The sequence below is a fragment of the Macadamia integrifolia genome, chromosome 5 (genome assembly GCF_013358625.1).
Source record: "Macadamia integrifolia cultivar HAES 741 chromosome 5, SCU_Mint_v3, whole genome shotgun sequence".
In the NCBI taxonomy this organism is placed as follows: Eukaryota; Viridiplantae; Streptophyta; class Magnoliopsida; order Proteales; family Proteaceae; genus Macadamia; species Macadamia integrifolia.
The window spans coordinates 16,530,032-16,544,013 of NC_056561.1; the positions used below are offsets into that span (position 1 = coordinate 16,530,032).

Here is a 13,982-nt window from a genome sequence, read left to right on the forward strand (position 1 = left end):
TTTTTCTATCCGTGAGGATCCCACCAGAACGCCTTCTACTTCTGATAGGCCATGAACTAGATCAGAATCATTCGTTTATCCAATTATAATTCTTTATGCACATCATCCTCAATTTCTCCTTTATTTATGATTGAACCCAGGTACCTAAATTTTCACTCTGCAGTATATCTCCCTATAATCAATTTTCACTACCCCACTTTCAAACTTCTTGTTACTGAAGTTACGGACCATATACTCGGCTTTTGCATGTCTCCACTTTGAGCACAGTTTGACTATGTTCCTGGGTGAATTTGCTTCTGATGTCCACATCATTTGATAGTACTCAGAAAGACCTTTCATATGATATATGGCTCGTCAAAATTGGACCATTGGATAGGGGGATATCATCACCCAAAATTTGCAAGGGAAACGCGTGAGGGAGAATATTGGCAAGCATAATTCGTTGGTGAATCTGCTTTTACGCACTGCTAATTTCTCCCTCCAAAAACTATAAACACCCAGCCTCGATTTTCAGGAAGCAAAGAAGGAAAATAGCTCAGAAAATTAAAAAAGAAAGAGAAATAATGGGGAAATCCAAAAAAAAAAACCCTAGAAAATCCCCAAAAATAGGAAAATACCCATACGAGCCAGAATCCCATTGGGTTGTAGCATAAGTGTCAAAACTTTGCCGGACTAAGTCAGCGAGGCCCTTTTGGGCCAAAAGGGTAAGTCTCCCTCTCCACTCATATTGCAGTTATTTAATTAGTTTGTTTTGGGTTTATTAATTAAATCTGCCAGTGTACTTATTCTTTACAGTTTTTACCAAAATACCCTTCTTATGCCATTGTAGTGCCGGAATATCCATAAGTCGGTTTTCAAATGAACTCTTTTTTTAGCCATCATAATGCCAATATTTCTGTAAATAGTGTCCAAACATTCCGTTTTATGCCAGCCGGATGTCCAAATGATTTTCAAAATATTCAAGCTTATTTTCTTACACCATCCAAATGAATTTCTATCAAAATATGAAATTGTCGGTGTCTCATCATTGACCCCGGCCCAAAAAGAATCTTTTCTTGGGAACCCTGTTTGACATACAAATTGTGATGCCCTAGAAACTGGAAACCTTAGAATATGTTTCAGCCCAAGGGTATTTTTCTAATTTTACAATAGTAGTAATTTTATAAATTGTTCCTAACACCAGGGTCTAGGTCTGGGTCTGGGTCGTGACACAAATATCTTCAACGGACTCCAATCATCAAATATCAAGTGAACAAACCCCTGAAATATCCAAAGTCATGCCCAATCTCCGATTTTTAACTTTGATCATCCAACATGGGAACCCCGAAAGGGATCTTTTGTTGCGAATCTCTAATCAAAGTTCCCTTGCAGTTCTAAATTGCTAATGTGGTACATATATTTACATTATTTATTTCAATACCTTGCCATGCATAGCATAATTTCAAAACACTTTTCAAAATCCTGGATGGCATGAGCAAATATATGCTCAAGTCGGTCCCCCATCCTGTTACTTTTTTATTTATTTACATACTTTCCAACCTAGCAACCTGGTCTAGGATTAGATTTATTGCTTTACTATACATGCAACTTAGTAGGATTAGTAAGATTAGTAAAGGTCTACATTGAAAGAGATCAACCCCTGGCCAGGTGGAACCTAATGCCTGTGCATTATCCATTAAAGTCAACTTTTCCCCTAAAAGTGGGAGACATTTATGGGTCCTAGACCCTTATCTATGTGGAGACTCCCAAAGAAAGAAAAAAAAACCTTCATCCTCTCTCTTCCGACAAATGGCAAAAGGACCTCCCGCAAGTTTACATCTTTCTATGGTTGTACCTACACTACTGATAAATAATAATTAATAAGTCGCACCAAATTTTAAAACTACTGTCCTCTCCTCATTCCTATCTCCAAAATCATATTTTAAAACTACTCTCCTCTCCTCCTTTCTATCCCCAAAATCATATCATCCATGAATTCTGTCATAACCTCTGCTATCTCTTCCAACATTTCCATTTCGATCTCCTCCTACAATAATTTTTTCTCCTTAGCTAATTCCGAACTAATCTATCCATGTGTTCCCAAAATTGTTTCTTATTATTTTTATCTGATCCAATTTCGGGTGCATAAGTACTAATTATATCGACTACATCCTTTCCTAGCACATGTTCGATGGATATTATCCTATCACATATTATTTTAGCATCTATGACATCATTTTTTAAATCTTTATCCTACTATTCCCATCGTACTTCTATTATTTTTATCTCCAATATATCAAAGTATTTTAATAATAATAATAATAAGAATAATTATTATTATTATTATTTTTAGCATCTACGACATCATTTTTAAAATCTTTATCCTATTATTCCCATCGTACTTCTATTATTTTTATCCCCAATATATCAAAAGTTTTTTAATAATAATAATAATAATAATAATTATTATTATTATTATTATTATAATAATAATAATGATAATGACCACGATGATGATGTACTGATAACAATGATGGTATTAATAACAATAAAATGATAATAAATAAATAAGGGGCTAGAGAGAATATGGCAAGCATGGAACCCTAACTAGTTTGATTGATAATTTCCTACGTATTGTGTTATTTCCATTTTTCTCTCAACATCAGTGCAATGTGTTTCTAAAACATGACAATGTTATTAAAAAGGCCAAACCCACACGAAAAAACCACAGCAAGAGGCATAAGGCCAAAATTAAGACAATTTTAATAACTCAAACCCAAGGTTTCTGATCTAGTCCTTGTTTTAATTGCTAGGCCTATTGAACATAAGGAAGGATTCCTCAAAATTGGAAGTTGATACACAGTTAGGAGATTTTTGTTTTTATTTATTTATTTATTTTTCTTTGGATGAACAAATAATTTCATTGCCAAAGAGGAGAAGAATATACAAAGGAGAGAGAGAGAGAGAGAGAGAGAGGGGGGGAATACAAACCCAAAGGGAACCAGGCCTCAGAAAAGGGGGGGATTACACTAGGCCAGAACGCAACAACCCAAAAAGTACAAAACACCTAGGGGGGAGGGGAAATAATGGAGGGGAGGCCCTAGGAGATGACAATGAGCCTGTTCCTAGGGGAGTTTCTAACCAGATGGGGGCGGATAGAGGAGAGTTTGGAACTGACATCAAAGTAGATGGCCTTCCAAATCATATCGAAAAATCTAGCTTTGGTAGCCCATCTACGGAGATTCCTTTCTATCCAGATATGGTTGACAGTAGCACAGAATGCAAGCTCTCCTGCAGTGTCACAGATGGAGGAACCAGCAAAAGTCATATTAATCCAAATCCACTCTCTACTCAGAAGAAGCACTTTTCTATTGGTAGGCCAGCAACAACTAAGGACCCTCTTCCAAATGGTAGTGGAGGAAGGACAGGAAAAGAAGAGATGGTCAACGTCTTCAGTGCCATTCCAGCAGAGACAGCAGGTTGGAGGAACATTGATGTGCCAGTAGATGAGGAAAAAGATTGTGTAGGCAAGAAATTGGATAAGGCTCTCCAAACTGTGAAGCTTTGGTGATATGTGATCTTGAACCAAGGAATATTACACCAGGGGGCGAGGGGGCCATTTGGACGACTTCACTGAAATAGAAAGTTCCTAAACCAGGATTCAGATTTGGTAACAGTATAGAAACATAAACCATATCATAGATTAGCAAGTGGATGTCAAAATAGGAAATGAGCAAGGAAATTAGTAACTAGAGGAAACAAAATAACAAGTGATATGGAATTAGAAACTAAAGGAATCAGCAACTAACCAAATATTGGTAAGTGATCTAAGAAACAGAAAGAAAGGATTTTAGTAACTAAATAGAACAGGAATAGCAAGTAGAATGGAAATGGAAAACATGGCAAGAAGATGGGAATCAGAAACAAGCACAAAAATAGCAACCCAGAGACATATGGTGCTGCAGCAGGTCACTAGAAGATGGCAGTGTACTTCTAGCAATATGTGTGGTCAATGGGGGTGGCTAGACTCTATATCAGCAGCAAAACCTTTCCTAAAGCTTGAGAAGATATCAGAACAGAGTTAAAGGATAGAACTTTACTTTGAAGATCAAAACAGAATCCGGAAGATTCAGATAGGAGTTTCTAGGGATTTATGGCTGATTCCTGCTGATCCTTGGCCAATTCCATCCGATTCCTGCCAATTCGGATCGGAATAGGAAGCAACCAGTTCCAGATTTCTGATACCTATTTCGATCACTTGAACTATGCTCATAGCCAAGCAAATGGATCATAAATATTTTTTGAAGCTCCATATAACAGCAGTCATTCAATCTCCATAAGCATCTACTACAGTAAAATCAACTAGTTCCAGGAATCCAAGCATCACCTAAGTTGAAGGTCATGCTGCTCTCCCCAGGGCTTACTGTCACCTCTAGGATAATGTTCAGGTGAACTACCAAAACTACCCTTCATCTGGTCTATTCCAACCACTTTGGGATACATTAACTTCATAATCTCACCACGCAAAGAGCTTAATTCTGGCTCTGGCATAGGAGGTATTTCTTCTGATGTAGTAATACGATTATATTCAAGGTCCACAACAACAACCTACAGCAGAGAGAGAAAGAGAAGGAATTAGAAACATAAGAATAGAAAAGCTAGAACCAGAAAGGGGGATAAAACAGGTGTTCTACCAATTATAGACCCCATATGGGGACATTTGTTTCACAAATGCAAAATATCAATACAAGACTAGAAACGCTGTCTAACCAGTTGAGAAAGAGTCAAATAACCAAGCATAAAATATTCATAAAACCAAGTAGGTTCTAAAAGAAATAGAATGATTACAAAAACTTGGTTGATTTTTCTTTTAAAAAGTGAAACAAGAAATGCAATCATTAGGTGAACACAAGAATAGGTAGCACAACCACATAAGAATATGTGCACACGTACCTTTTTTATTTTTATGCTGAAATTTGCATCAATTTTTAATTCATGAAAATAATAACGCAGTTATGATGCCTAAACACAGTTATGATGCCTAAAAAACCATGATACATGGGAAAAGATGATGATCCAACCAATAGAAACTCTAAGATGATTGATGATGATAACTTGAATTTGAAGCTGCACTGACACCAACTAATTGAAATAGCCCCTCCTCGAGAATAATCGTTCAAAATTGAGGAAATGAACTTCAGACTAGATTTTCACAATGGCTCGCACTAGCCCGCATGGCATGCTAAGAGGTCTAACAAATAAAAAATAAATTGCTGGGGGTGGGGGGGGGGGCATAAGGGAAATCAATATGACACAAGGAATAACACATATATTGCAATCATGCAGATTTCTTCCCCAGAGTACCCTAGAAAAAAACACAGCCAGCAGAAAACGAGTGACTGTACTTGTAGGGGATACAAGTAATCAGCATAGATTAACAGACGAATTGATGATTATATTGAAGAACAAAGAAAATGCAGCTGGACTTGTCCAAGCTAGGGTTGGGCTGTCTTCTCCCACGAGCTACAAGCCCCTTACAATGCCCTCATAAAGCTTAGAGTTAAAAAATATATATATATATAATAATAATAATAATTAGAAAATTCACAATATTGGAACATTAAATCAGACAGACACTATTATCCGTTTACCAATTACATAAAGCAATTACATAAAGCAGGCCCCCTGAACTATGCTAGTAATACTTAATATTAGCGATTGGGTAATGAAGGAATGTAAGACCAAGTCAAACCTAGGGAGTATTGATGTTGTGTACTTTTGCTTTCCCTGCTTGTTGGTTCAACCCTTTTCTTCGGGGTTGTAATTCTTTCTCCCCTTTTTTAGAAATATTTCTCCCTATTGCACATCAAAAGAGTGAAAAAAAGAAAAAAAGAGGACGGGGAGATTCCTTTTCAAGTTCCAAATCCCCAGTTTTCTGGCATTTGAAAAGAAAAAGATGGTAATGCAGAAGCATACCCACCTCCATGCAATGATGTTTCTTCTTCAAGTCCATACTCAGCACAAGGCAGGTACTGATGTGTGAATCCAAACGGACAATTTTCATATTAAAGGTTATATGTAGATGTTGCCTTTTTTTACCCCAGATAATAGAGCAAACCTGAGGTACAATCTTAGTCGCATTCAGGAAATCAAAGGTTTGACCGTTTGAGCATTAATTTATGGAAGTCCATGGAAGCAAGGTAAATTTCGACACAGCAGGATACTGATCAAACCACATCCATTTGGTGTAGTGGAGCAGTTAGTGACCAATGACACATCTAGTCACCTTTTGGGATAATCGAAAGTCAATATCTTCTTGGGACCCTCTGATTGAGAAGCACTGGAAAAGGCTGGCTAAGTGGATAAGAAATCACATTTCTTTAGGTGAAAGAATTGTTTTGATAAATTCTACCTTGGCTACTCTTCCAAGGCTCCAAAAAGGTGACCAACATGATTTAAAGTAATCTTAGGGATTTCATATAGGAATCTGGGAAAGGAGAAAAGGTCACAGAACTGGGTAGACTATTGTAGCCAAGCCTATAGTGGAAGGAGGCTTGGAAATTGGCAAATGTGGATCAAGATTCAGTTAATTGCAAGCTAAGTGCATTCGGAGATTCCCCTTTGCACAAAATTAATGAGGGCATGAGGTGATTACGTCCATAAATAGCATGCCAAGTAATGGGTGGGATGAAAACAATGTGGAGAGGACAACTTTGAAGGCTCCTTGGAAGAGGATTACAAGGTTGCTATCCTTGATGTTTAGTGAATGAGATATGATTTTGGCATTGGGGAGAAAGTTCGGTTTTGGGAAGATCTTTGGTGGGGAGATGAATCTTTTAGAGAGCTGTAACCTAGGCTGTACTTGATGTCTAATTTCACTTATAGTTCAGTCTGTGTGTAATCTTCGGGCCTAGGAGATTGACCTGGGATTTAGGGTTTAGGAGGGGGTTTATAGAGTGAGAAGTTCAACCTGTTCATACTCTGTTTGAATCTCCCGAAGATGTGTTTGTGTCCCAAAAGTAAGAGGATGAAAGAATTTGGATTTTAAAGTCTAGTGGCATGTTCTCAGATTCTTGTTTTGTTGCTTTTATCACATGTTTTTCCCCAATGGCCCAGAAAACCAATGTGGATTTCCTCATAAAGTTGTATGGAAAATTCATGCCGCCTGAAGTGCAAGGCTTTAGCATGGAAGTTGCTCGCAAAATGGTTATGACAATGAATACCTATCATTAGAGGATGAAAAGCAGCTCTCTTCCCCTTCATTGTATTTGTGTGGGGAAAACAATGATAAGTTGATCAGAAATAGTATTGTTTCAATTCCTTACAATGTTTAACCTGGATTGGACTTTTCCCAACAATGTGGTGTGGCTGATGTGGTTTTGGCACTTTGGCTCTATTCAAAGTTGTTAACAGGAAGAATGAGAGAATACTTGTGTCTTTAACCGATCATACAAGTCCTCTATTTATAATATAGAATCATGATAGAGTCATGATTGGAGTACAAAACAGAAATCAAAAAGTAATTACAAGTATACCCCCCCACCATCCAGCTGCCCCACTCCAGCTAGGGTCGGTGGAAGGGGGAAAGCCCCAGTGTGCCCATGCGGCACTTATTCTTATTCTAACAAAAGCAACTGGAAAATTCTCATCGGTACAAACATTCTTGGCCCCATCCTGGCTGGGGTATGTCTTTTCTTCAGAGTGGTGTTTGAGAACATAACGGTGAGGGTAACTCATTGAGAAATGGCTGACACACTCTTTAAATATGTGCATTCTACCTATTTCTTTAGAAGTTGGAAGGACATGATCAGGTCTAATATTCCCAAGGGAAGAGGGAAGAGGGAAGAGGGAAGAGGAGAGGTGGCCTGGCCTTCACCTCCAAAGGGCATAGTGAAACTAAATTTGATGGATCCACTTCAGGAAATCAGGTTCCTCCAATGTGGATTGTGTCATTAGATCAAGTGCAGGCACTGTTTGGGGGGCTAACTCTGGTCTAAGTGATGAGGGAAATTACATGGAAGCAGAAGTTCCTTCTCTGTCTAGGGCTGAAGTGAGCTCTGAGAGAGTTTTTCTCAATATCATGGTTGGAGGAGATTCAGCGACTATCATTGCTTGGGTTTCATCTAAAAAAACATGGTTTAAGCTCTCGGCGAGATCTCGCTAATATCTCTCTTTTTTCAAAAAGGCGAGCGGAGATGTATGGCAAGTTATAATTATAAAAAAACTTGACTGAGATCTCGAGATCTCGCCTCTATCTCGCCTATATCTTGCCTTTCTCTTTACTATTTTGAAGAAAAAACACTAAAGAGCAAGGAATTTGGAGCTTTTGCTTGAGGATCTCCATTCCTACACTCATTGAAGCTTAAAGAGTAGAGAATATTACCTCCTCATCCACATTAGTTACTTTAATTTTCAATGTATGTAAACGCGACTCATCAGTCATCAATGTTGATTGTTAAACAATTAAGTAATTATCTATGATGTCTTTTAAATTCTTATTATGATTATGTTGTGTCCTGTGTTGATTGCGGATGTGAAATGTGGATTGTGGAATAGAGCATACTAGCCTAAAGTCCAAATAATCGGAGACTACTTACATAAGATACAAAGTCAAAGTACTATTTTAGGTTTGATTTTAAAATCCTGATGTTTCCATTGTGTTTAGAAGGCCTAAAATAAGGTAAATACCAAGTTTCAAGGGCTACAAAGACCATATTGCCACCGAGACCAACCACCGAGTAGACCGGGAAAAAATACATGATCTCGGCGAGATCTCGTGAGATCTCTCTTTTTTGGATTAGCGAGATGGGGGGCAAGAGCAAGATCTTAAACCTCGATCAAACAAAGTGCGTTTGAAGGAAATGGATGAAAGAAAGAAACTGAAGGGTGTTTGAAGACAAGAAATGGGATAAACTTAGACTATCACTTGAATCTGTCCAGAGGCTATCAGAGTGGCCATGTAGCAAAAAGGAATTTACGGTCTGACACCTCTACAATCTACATCTTGGCTCAGAGTGAAGCTCTGTCCTGGATAGTTGACATTTTTCTGTTCAGATACATCTATCTTCTTTGTTTGTTTTGTGTATATGTTGCATCAGAAACTGGTACAATCAGATGTATATCTTGTAAATCCTTATGCTTTTCTCCAATCAATGAAACTTTTTTGGTGTTACAGATAAGTAATAAAATAAAGAGGGTACTTGGAGAATTTCTCGTGTTTTGAGATGCATAAAACATCTTGCTTCACAGGCAAACTGCTCATTCCGCTAGAGATAAGAAGATTTAGATGGACGATTGAATATATTGGTATTTACGATCATATCCAATGGACTGAGAAATGCATTGGCATGTGAGGCTGGGAATCCTGTGATGAAATCTCAGGAGGTGCTCCAGCTGTAGCAGATGGACTACTCCACACAGATCTTTACTGCTTATCCGTTTGCAATACCCAAGTGGACCAATCAATATGCCAGCAGCATAAAGAAGCTCTCCAGAAAGACCTATTCAGTGGTCAGTTTTGACCCTTTGTACAGGAGAAACCTTTCTAAATTTGGCACCAGGAACAAGACTTAGAAGATGGTTTCAAGATTGGCTAGCACTATTTTCTTGCCATGTCATGGGAATTGCTGCAGGCCCACCTTATGGCTTATGTAAGAGAAGTTCTAGGCCAATCCAGAGCAGCAGCTTGCGTGTTTGTACACTAGTGCTAAAATGTGACATTGTCAAATGCATGGGAATTGAGGTCCCCCTTTTGCTTATTACCATTTGGCTCATCGTTCTCTGAAGCCCTCTCCCAGAGCATACTCCAGCCCTAGACACAGAAAGATAAGCCAAATGATGACTGAACCATGAACATTTCTCAGCCTTTAGGCCCACCAAATTCATTAGAGAGGTAAATAGTTGTCAAGGCGTCATGGCGACCCAAGGCAGTAGAGGGGTGGCTAATCGATTTCACGCTGAATCGCCCGCTATGGCATTGCCATGGCGATCAAATCGCCCATGTGTTTTCTATTTCCCCTATTTTCTGAAGTTATTTTGTTTTTTATAATATATACCCCATGACATCAAAAAACAAACATTAAGCAACATCAAGTAATAAAATTCAACATAGTCACACTCACATCAAGTCATAAAAAAGCAACATGACTTATTGACATTTAGAGAAATGCTCTTCCTCTATAATTAGTTTTATTGGTCAAATGATTTTATTTTTAGATAAGACATTATGTATTAGGTATAACACAAAACTAGATTTCCAACAAGTCTAAGATTACTAAAATCTGCGTTGTTATGACAATGTTATGTTCCGGTCAAACTTATTTTAAAGTATGTGAATGTAGTTAAATCACCTAAATGGAAATAATTTTTTGACATCAAAACAAAAGATTATTTTACCGGACTATTGGTTTTTAGCAATGTTCTACAATGATAAAATTTATAGAATTTTCAGAATTGAGAAAAACCTTAGAATTCGAAAGTTGAAAATCGCCCTACAATCAAAAATCCAGTTTTTGTTCTTGGACATTGGGGTTGACTTTTTATCCTTTTGGAATTTGATTTTTAAAATATTTTTGTTGGATTCAAATAAGTGGTATTTTTATGAATAATATCTTAAGTAATGCTTAAATGGTATACAGTGCAATAAGGCAACAATTGCCTTGGCGACACCTTGACAACTATAGAGAAGTTGCCTCTATACAGGATGGACAGGCTCTTTGTGCTGATTTGGTTTACCGTTTACAATTGTCTTGTTATGATACCGTACTTTTCATATGTGTATTCTAAACATCATTATTAATCAATTTTATATGTATTACCATTGAACAAAAAGACAGTATCATGCATGACAAATAAAAAGATATGAGAAATCCATGATATCTTAGAGGTAAGAAACTTACACCATCCATAGCCAGACCAAATGTATCAACACCTGAATGAAGACCCATCATGTAAGGTGTAGGAGCATCAATGTAGTCCACTCCACTGAAAAATAGTAATGGAATGTAGACATGCTTCAGCACAACAAAAATACAAAGATTAGATGAGCTTATCTAAAGTTTTAAAACGAAGGTGTCATTCACAGAATCAATTAAAACACTAACCAATATTACTGGCAGCAAAAAAATATTTCAGACATGATAATGCCATAAGAATATGAACATATACATTATGTATTTAAAAGGCAAGAATTTTTTTTCTAGTTAAATAGTCGTAGGGGCTGCAGCTTCAAAGCTTACCTGCCATCTGAAGGGATATATTAAGTGGCAGATTGCCTCCGATGCAAGCGTTAAAAGAGAATACCTGTCCAAAATTAAAAACAAACAGGCCTCAAAGGAATAATCATGATGGCACATAACATGGAAACAATAATTGAAGCTGAAAATTTCCAGGTAATGAACAATTGAAACAAGTTTCACACCTACAGGAAGGAAACTGTGCATTTTATTTAAGTATCAGAATATTAAGAGGCATAAAACATCAACCAGATAGGTCGGGGAGCATCCATAGTCATAAAAAACTAATTCCAAAACAGCTCAAAAGTAAAACCATGTTTGAAAAGAATTCATGCAGATATAAGCATGGTCATCAAGATTGCCAGAGAAATAAAGGAACTAAATGTAGGGGAGAGTTGAGTCGTTCATGATTTTTGTTGGTCCAATACCCTTGCTGGAATGTTTTGATATCATTCCTGTTACAATCACTTATCCCAAAACCTCGAGCTGTTAAGGGCTACAACAATGTACATCAACACACAACACCCCGCCCCGCACGTGCAGCCCCACACATATACATGGCTATGCACGGTACACCATCACATTGTGGAGTCATCACATGGCACCAAGGGGCATAAGGCGTAGGGGCACAATAACACATAACACAAACCCCTCGCACTTACCAAGGATCGAACACCCAGCTTCCTAGCTCTGATACCATGTTATAACCACTTATCCCAAAAAGCTCGAGCTGTTAAAGGCTACAAGCCTACAATGTTACATATCAAAACACAACAAAAATTCCCAACCACTATCCCAAAAAGCTTTGATACCATGCTTAAATAGGCTTGTTGAGGAGTTTCAAGGAAAAATTCAATTGTTTTCAATTCTTTGGCTGAAATGTGCAAATTTTTTAACTCAATTTTCATCATTTCGTGAAATATTTCAGTTTCAACTTGGATTGAAATTGAATTTTTGAACCTTGCGCTCAAACACATCATGTCAGCTGGAACTTTTTTTTTTAATGAATAAATAAATTCATTACCACGAGAAAGAATGTACTAGGGAAAGAGAAAGAGAGAAAAAAAAGGGTGGGGAAGAGAAATACAACCATCCAAAGGGATGGAGGGCAGTCCCCAGGAGACAACAATGAGCCTATTTCTTGGGGAGTCCCTAACGGGGTTGTGCCTGATAGTGCCAATTCTAGAATTGACCTCAAAGTAGATGGCATTCCAAATCCTTTCAAAGGAACGGGAGTTGGAAGTCCATCTCCGGATGTTTCGCTCCATCCAAATGTGGTTGATAGTTGGTGCAAAAGTAAGTTTCCACAAGGTAGAGCCACCAAAAGTCATATCAATCCATATCCACTCTCTAGACAAGGGAAGGGTGGGTCTAAAGGATGGCCAAATGAATCTGAGGGCCTTCTTCCAAATTGAAGTGGAGAAGAGGCAAGAGAAGAAGAGGTGGTTGACATCTTCAGGGTTATTCCAGTAGAGGCAGCAGGATGGAGAGGCCTGGATGTGCCTGTGGATAAGGAAAGATTGGGTGGGGAGGCACCGATGGAGGGCATGGCCTTTGAACCAAACGGTTTTGTGCCAAGGAACAATTGGAGATTTGGTACGAATAAATTCCCAATCAAAGACCACGGTGAATGAGCCTGTGGGGGAGGGCTTCCAAAGAATCTTATTGTCTCTACCACGATGGCCAGGGGGGATGTGAGGAAGGGCCGACCAGATATCTGCGAGAGGGGGAGGGGACCAGCCATAGGGGGAGAGAATGGAAGAGACCAAGGCAGATCTGGGAAGGCCAGAAGAATAGATGGATCTAAAAGAGATGAGATTGATAAGGACGCCCGCAGGGTGCCATGGGTCAAGCCCAAGGGAAGTGGAGTGATGCAGATACGACTGCCCTTTCTTGGTTGGACCAGCATGACCGGCTTTGGAAGCCAAGAGCCAAAAAGAATCGGTCCAGCCTAGGGTTTTGGTCCAACAAGGGTTGGAAATAAAATTGGTAGTTTACTTAGTATTTTATTTCATGCTTTTATTTTCCAGACTTGAACGTAGGAGTAGGATTTACTTCCTTGCTTTGGTTTCCTTTTTATAGTTGTTTCCTAGTTTAGGCTAGTTTCCATTTCCGTTAAGTTTCTAATTTTATGTTGTTATTTTCCTATATATTGGTTGTAATCGATTGAAGATTCAGAGAGCAATTTGATTATTGAATGAATGTGTGAGTGTGATCCTCCTTTTCCCTCTCTCTACTCTGATTTCCCCTCCCTTCCCTAAGGGTTCTCCATCAACTTGGTATCAGAGCCAAAGGATCATAATCCTTCCCCACCTTTCTTCTTCCTTTCCCATTCTCTGTGTCGGATTCCACCGATTCTGAGAAAAAGAAAAAAACCCAAAACCCTCTCTGCCCTCCGCCTTCTCTGTTCCTTCTGGCAGCAGCCAAAACAAAAGAAAAATAAAATAAAATAAAATAAAATCCCAAACCCTCCCTGCCCTCCGCCTTCTCTGTTCCTTCCGGTAGCACCCAAAAATAATCGCCAAAAAAAAAAAAACCCAAACCCTCCCTGCCCTCCACCTTCTCTGTTCCTTCCGGCAGTAGCCAAAAAAACAAAAAAAAAGAACCGAGAAGAAAGAAAAGTCGAGAAGAGGGAGAGATAGAAGCTAGAAGAAAAGAAGAACAGAAGAAGTAGAAGAAGAGAAGTCGAGAGGAGAGAGAAGCCGAACCATTACCAGAACCAGAACTCCTCACAGTCGAACCCCTCTTCAGGTTTCCTTCAGCAAACAA

The 13,982-nt window shown here is 38.5% G+C and overlaps 1 protein-coding gene across 1 annotated transcript in view; it reads right to left on the bottom strand.

Annotated features, from left to right (window-relative positions):
* The window catches only part of LOC122077923 (DENN domain and WD repeat-containing protein SCD1), a 79,526-nt gene that overhangs the window by 42,200 nt on the left and 23,344 nt on the right, over positions 1-13,982 (bottom strand). The window contains exons 5-7 of the mRNA XM_042643811.1: positions 11,217-11,280; positions 10,878-10,991; positions 4,367-4,587 (exon numbers count right to left, since the gene is read on the bottom strand). Of these exons, the coding sequence (XP_042499745.1) occupies positions 4,367-4,587; positions 10,878-10,991; positions 11,217-11,280 (399 nt within the window). The remainder of the gene's footprint in view (positions 1-4,366; positions 4,588-10,877; positions 10,992-11,216; positions 11,281-13,982) is intronic.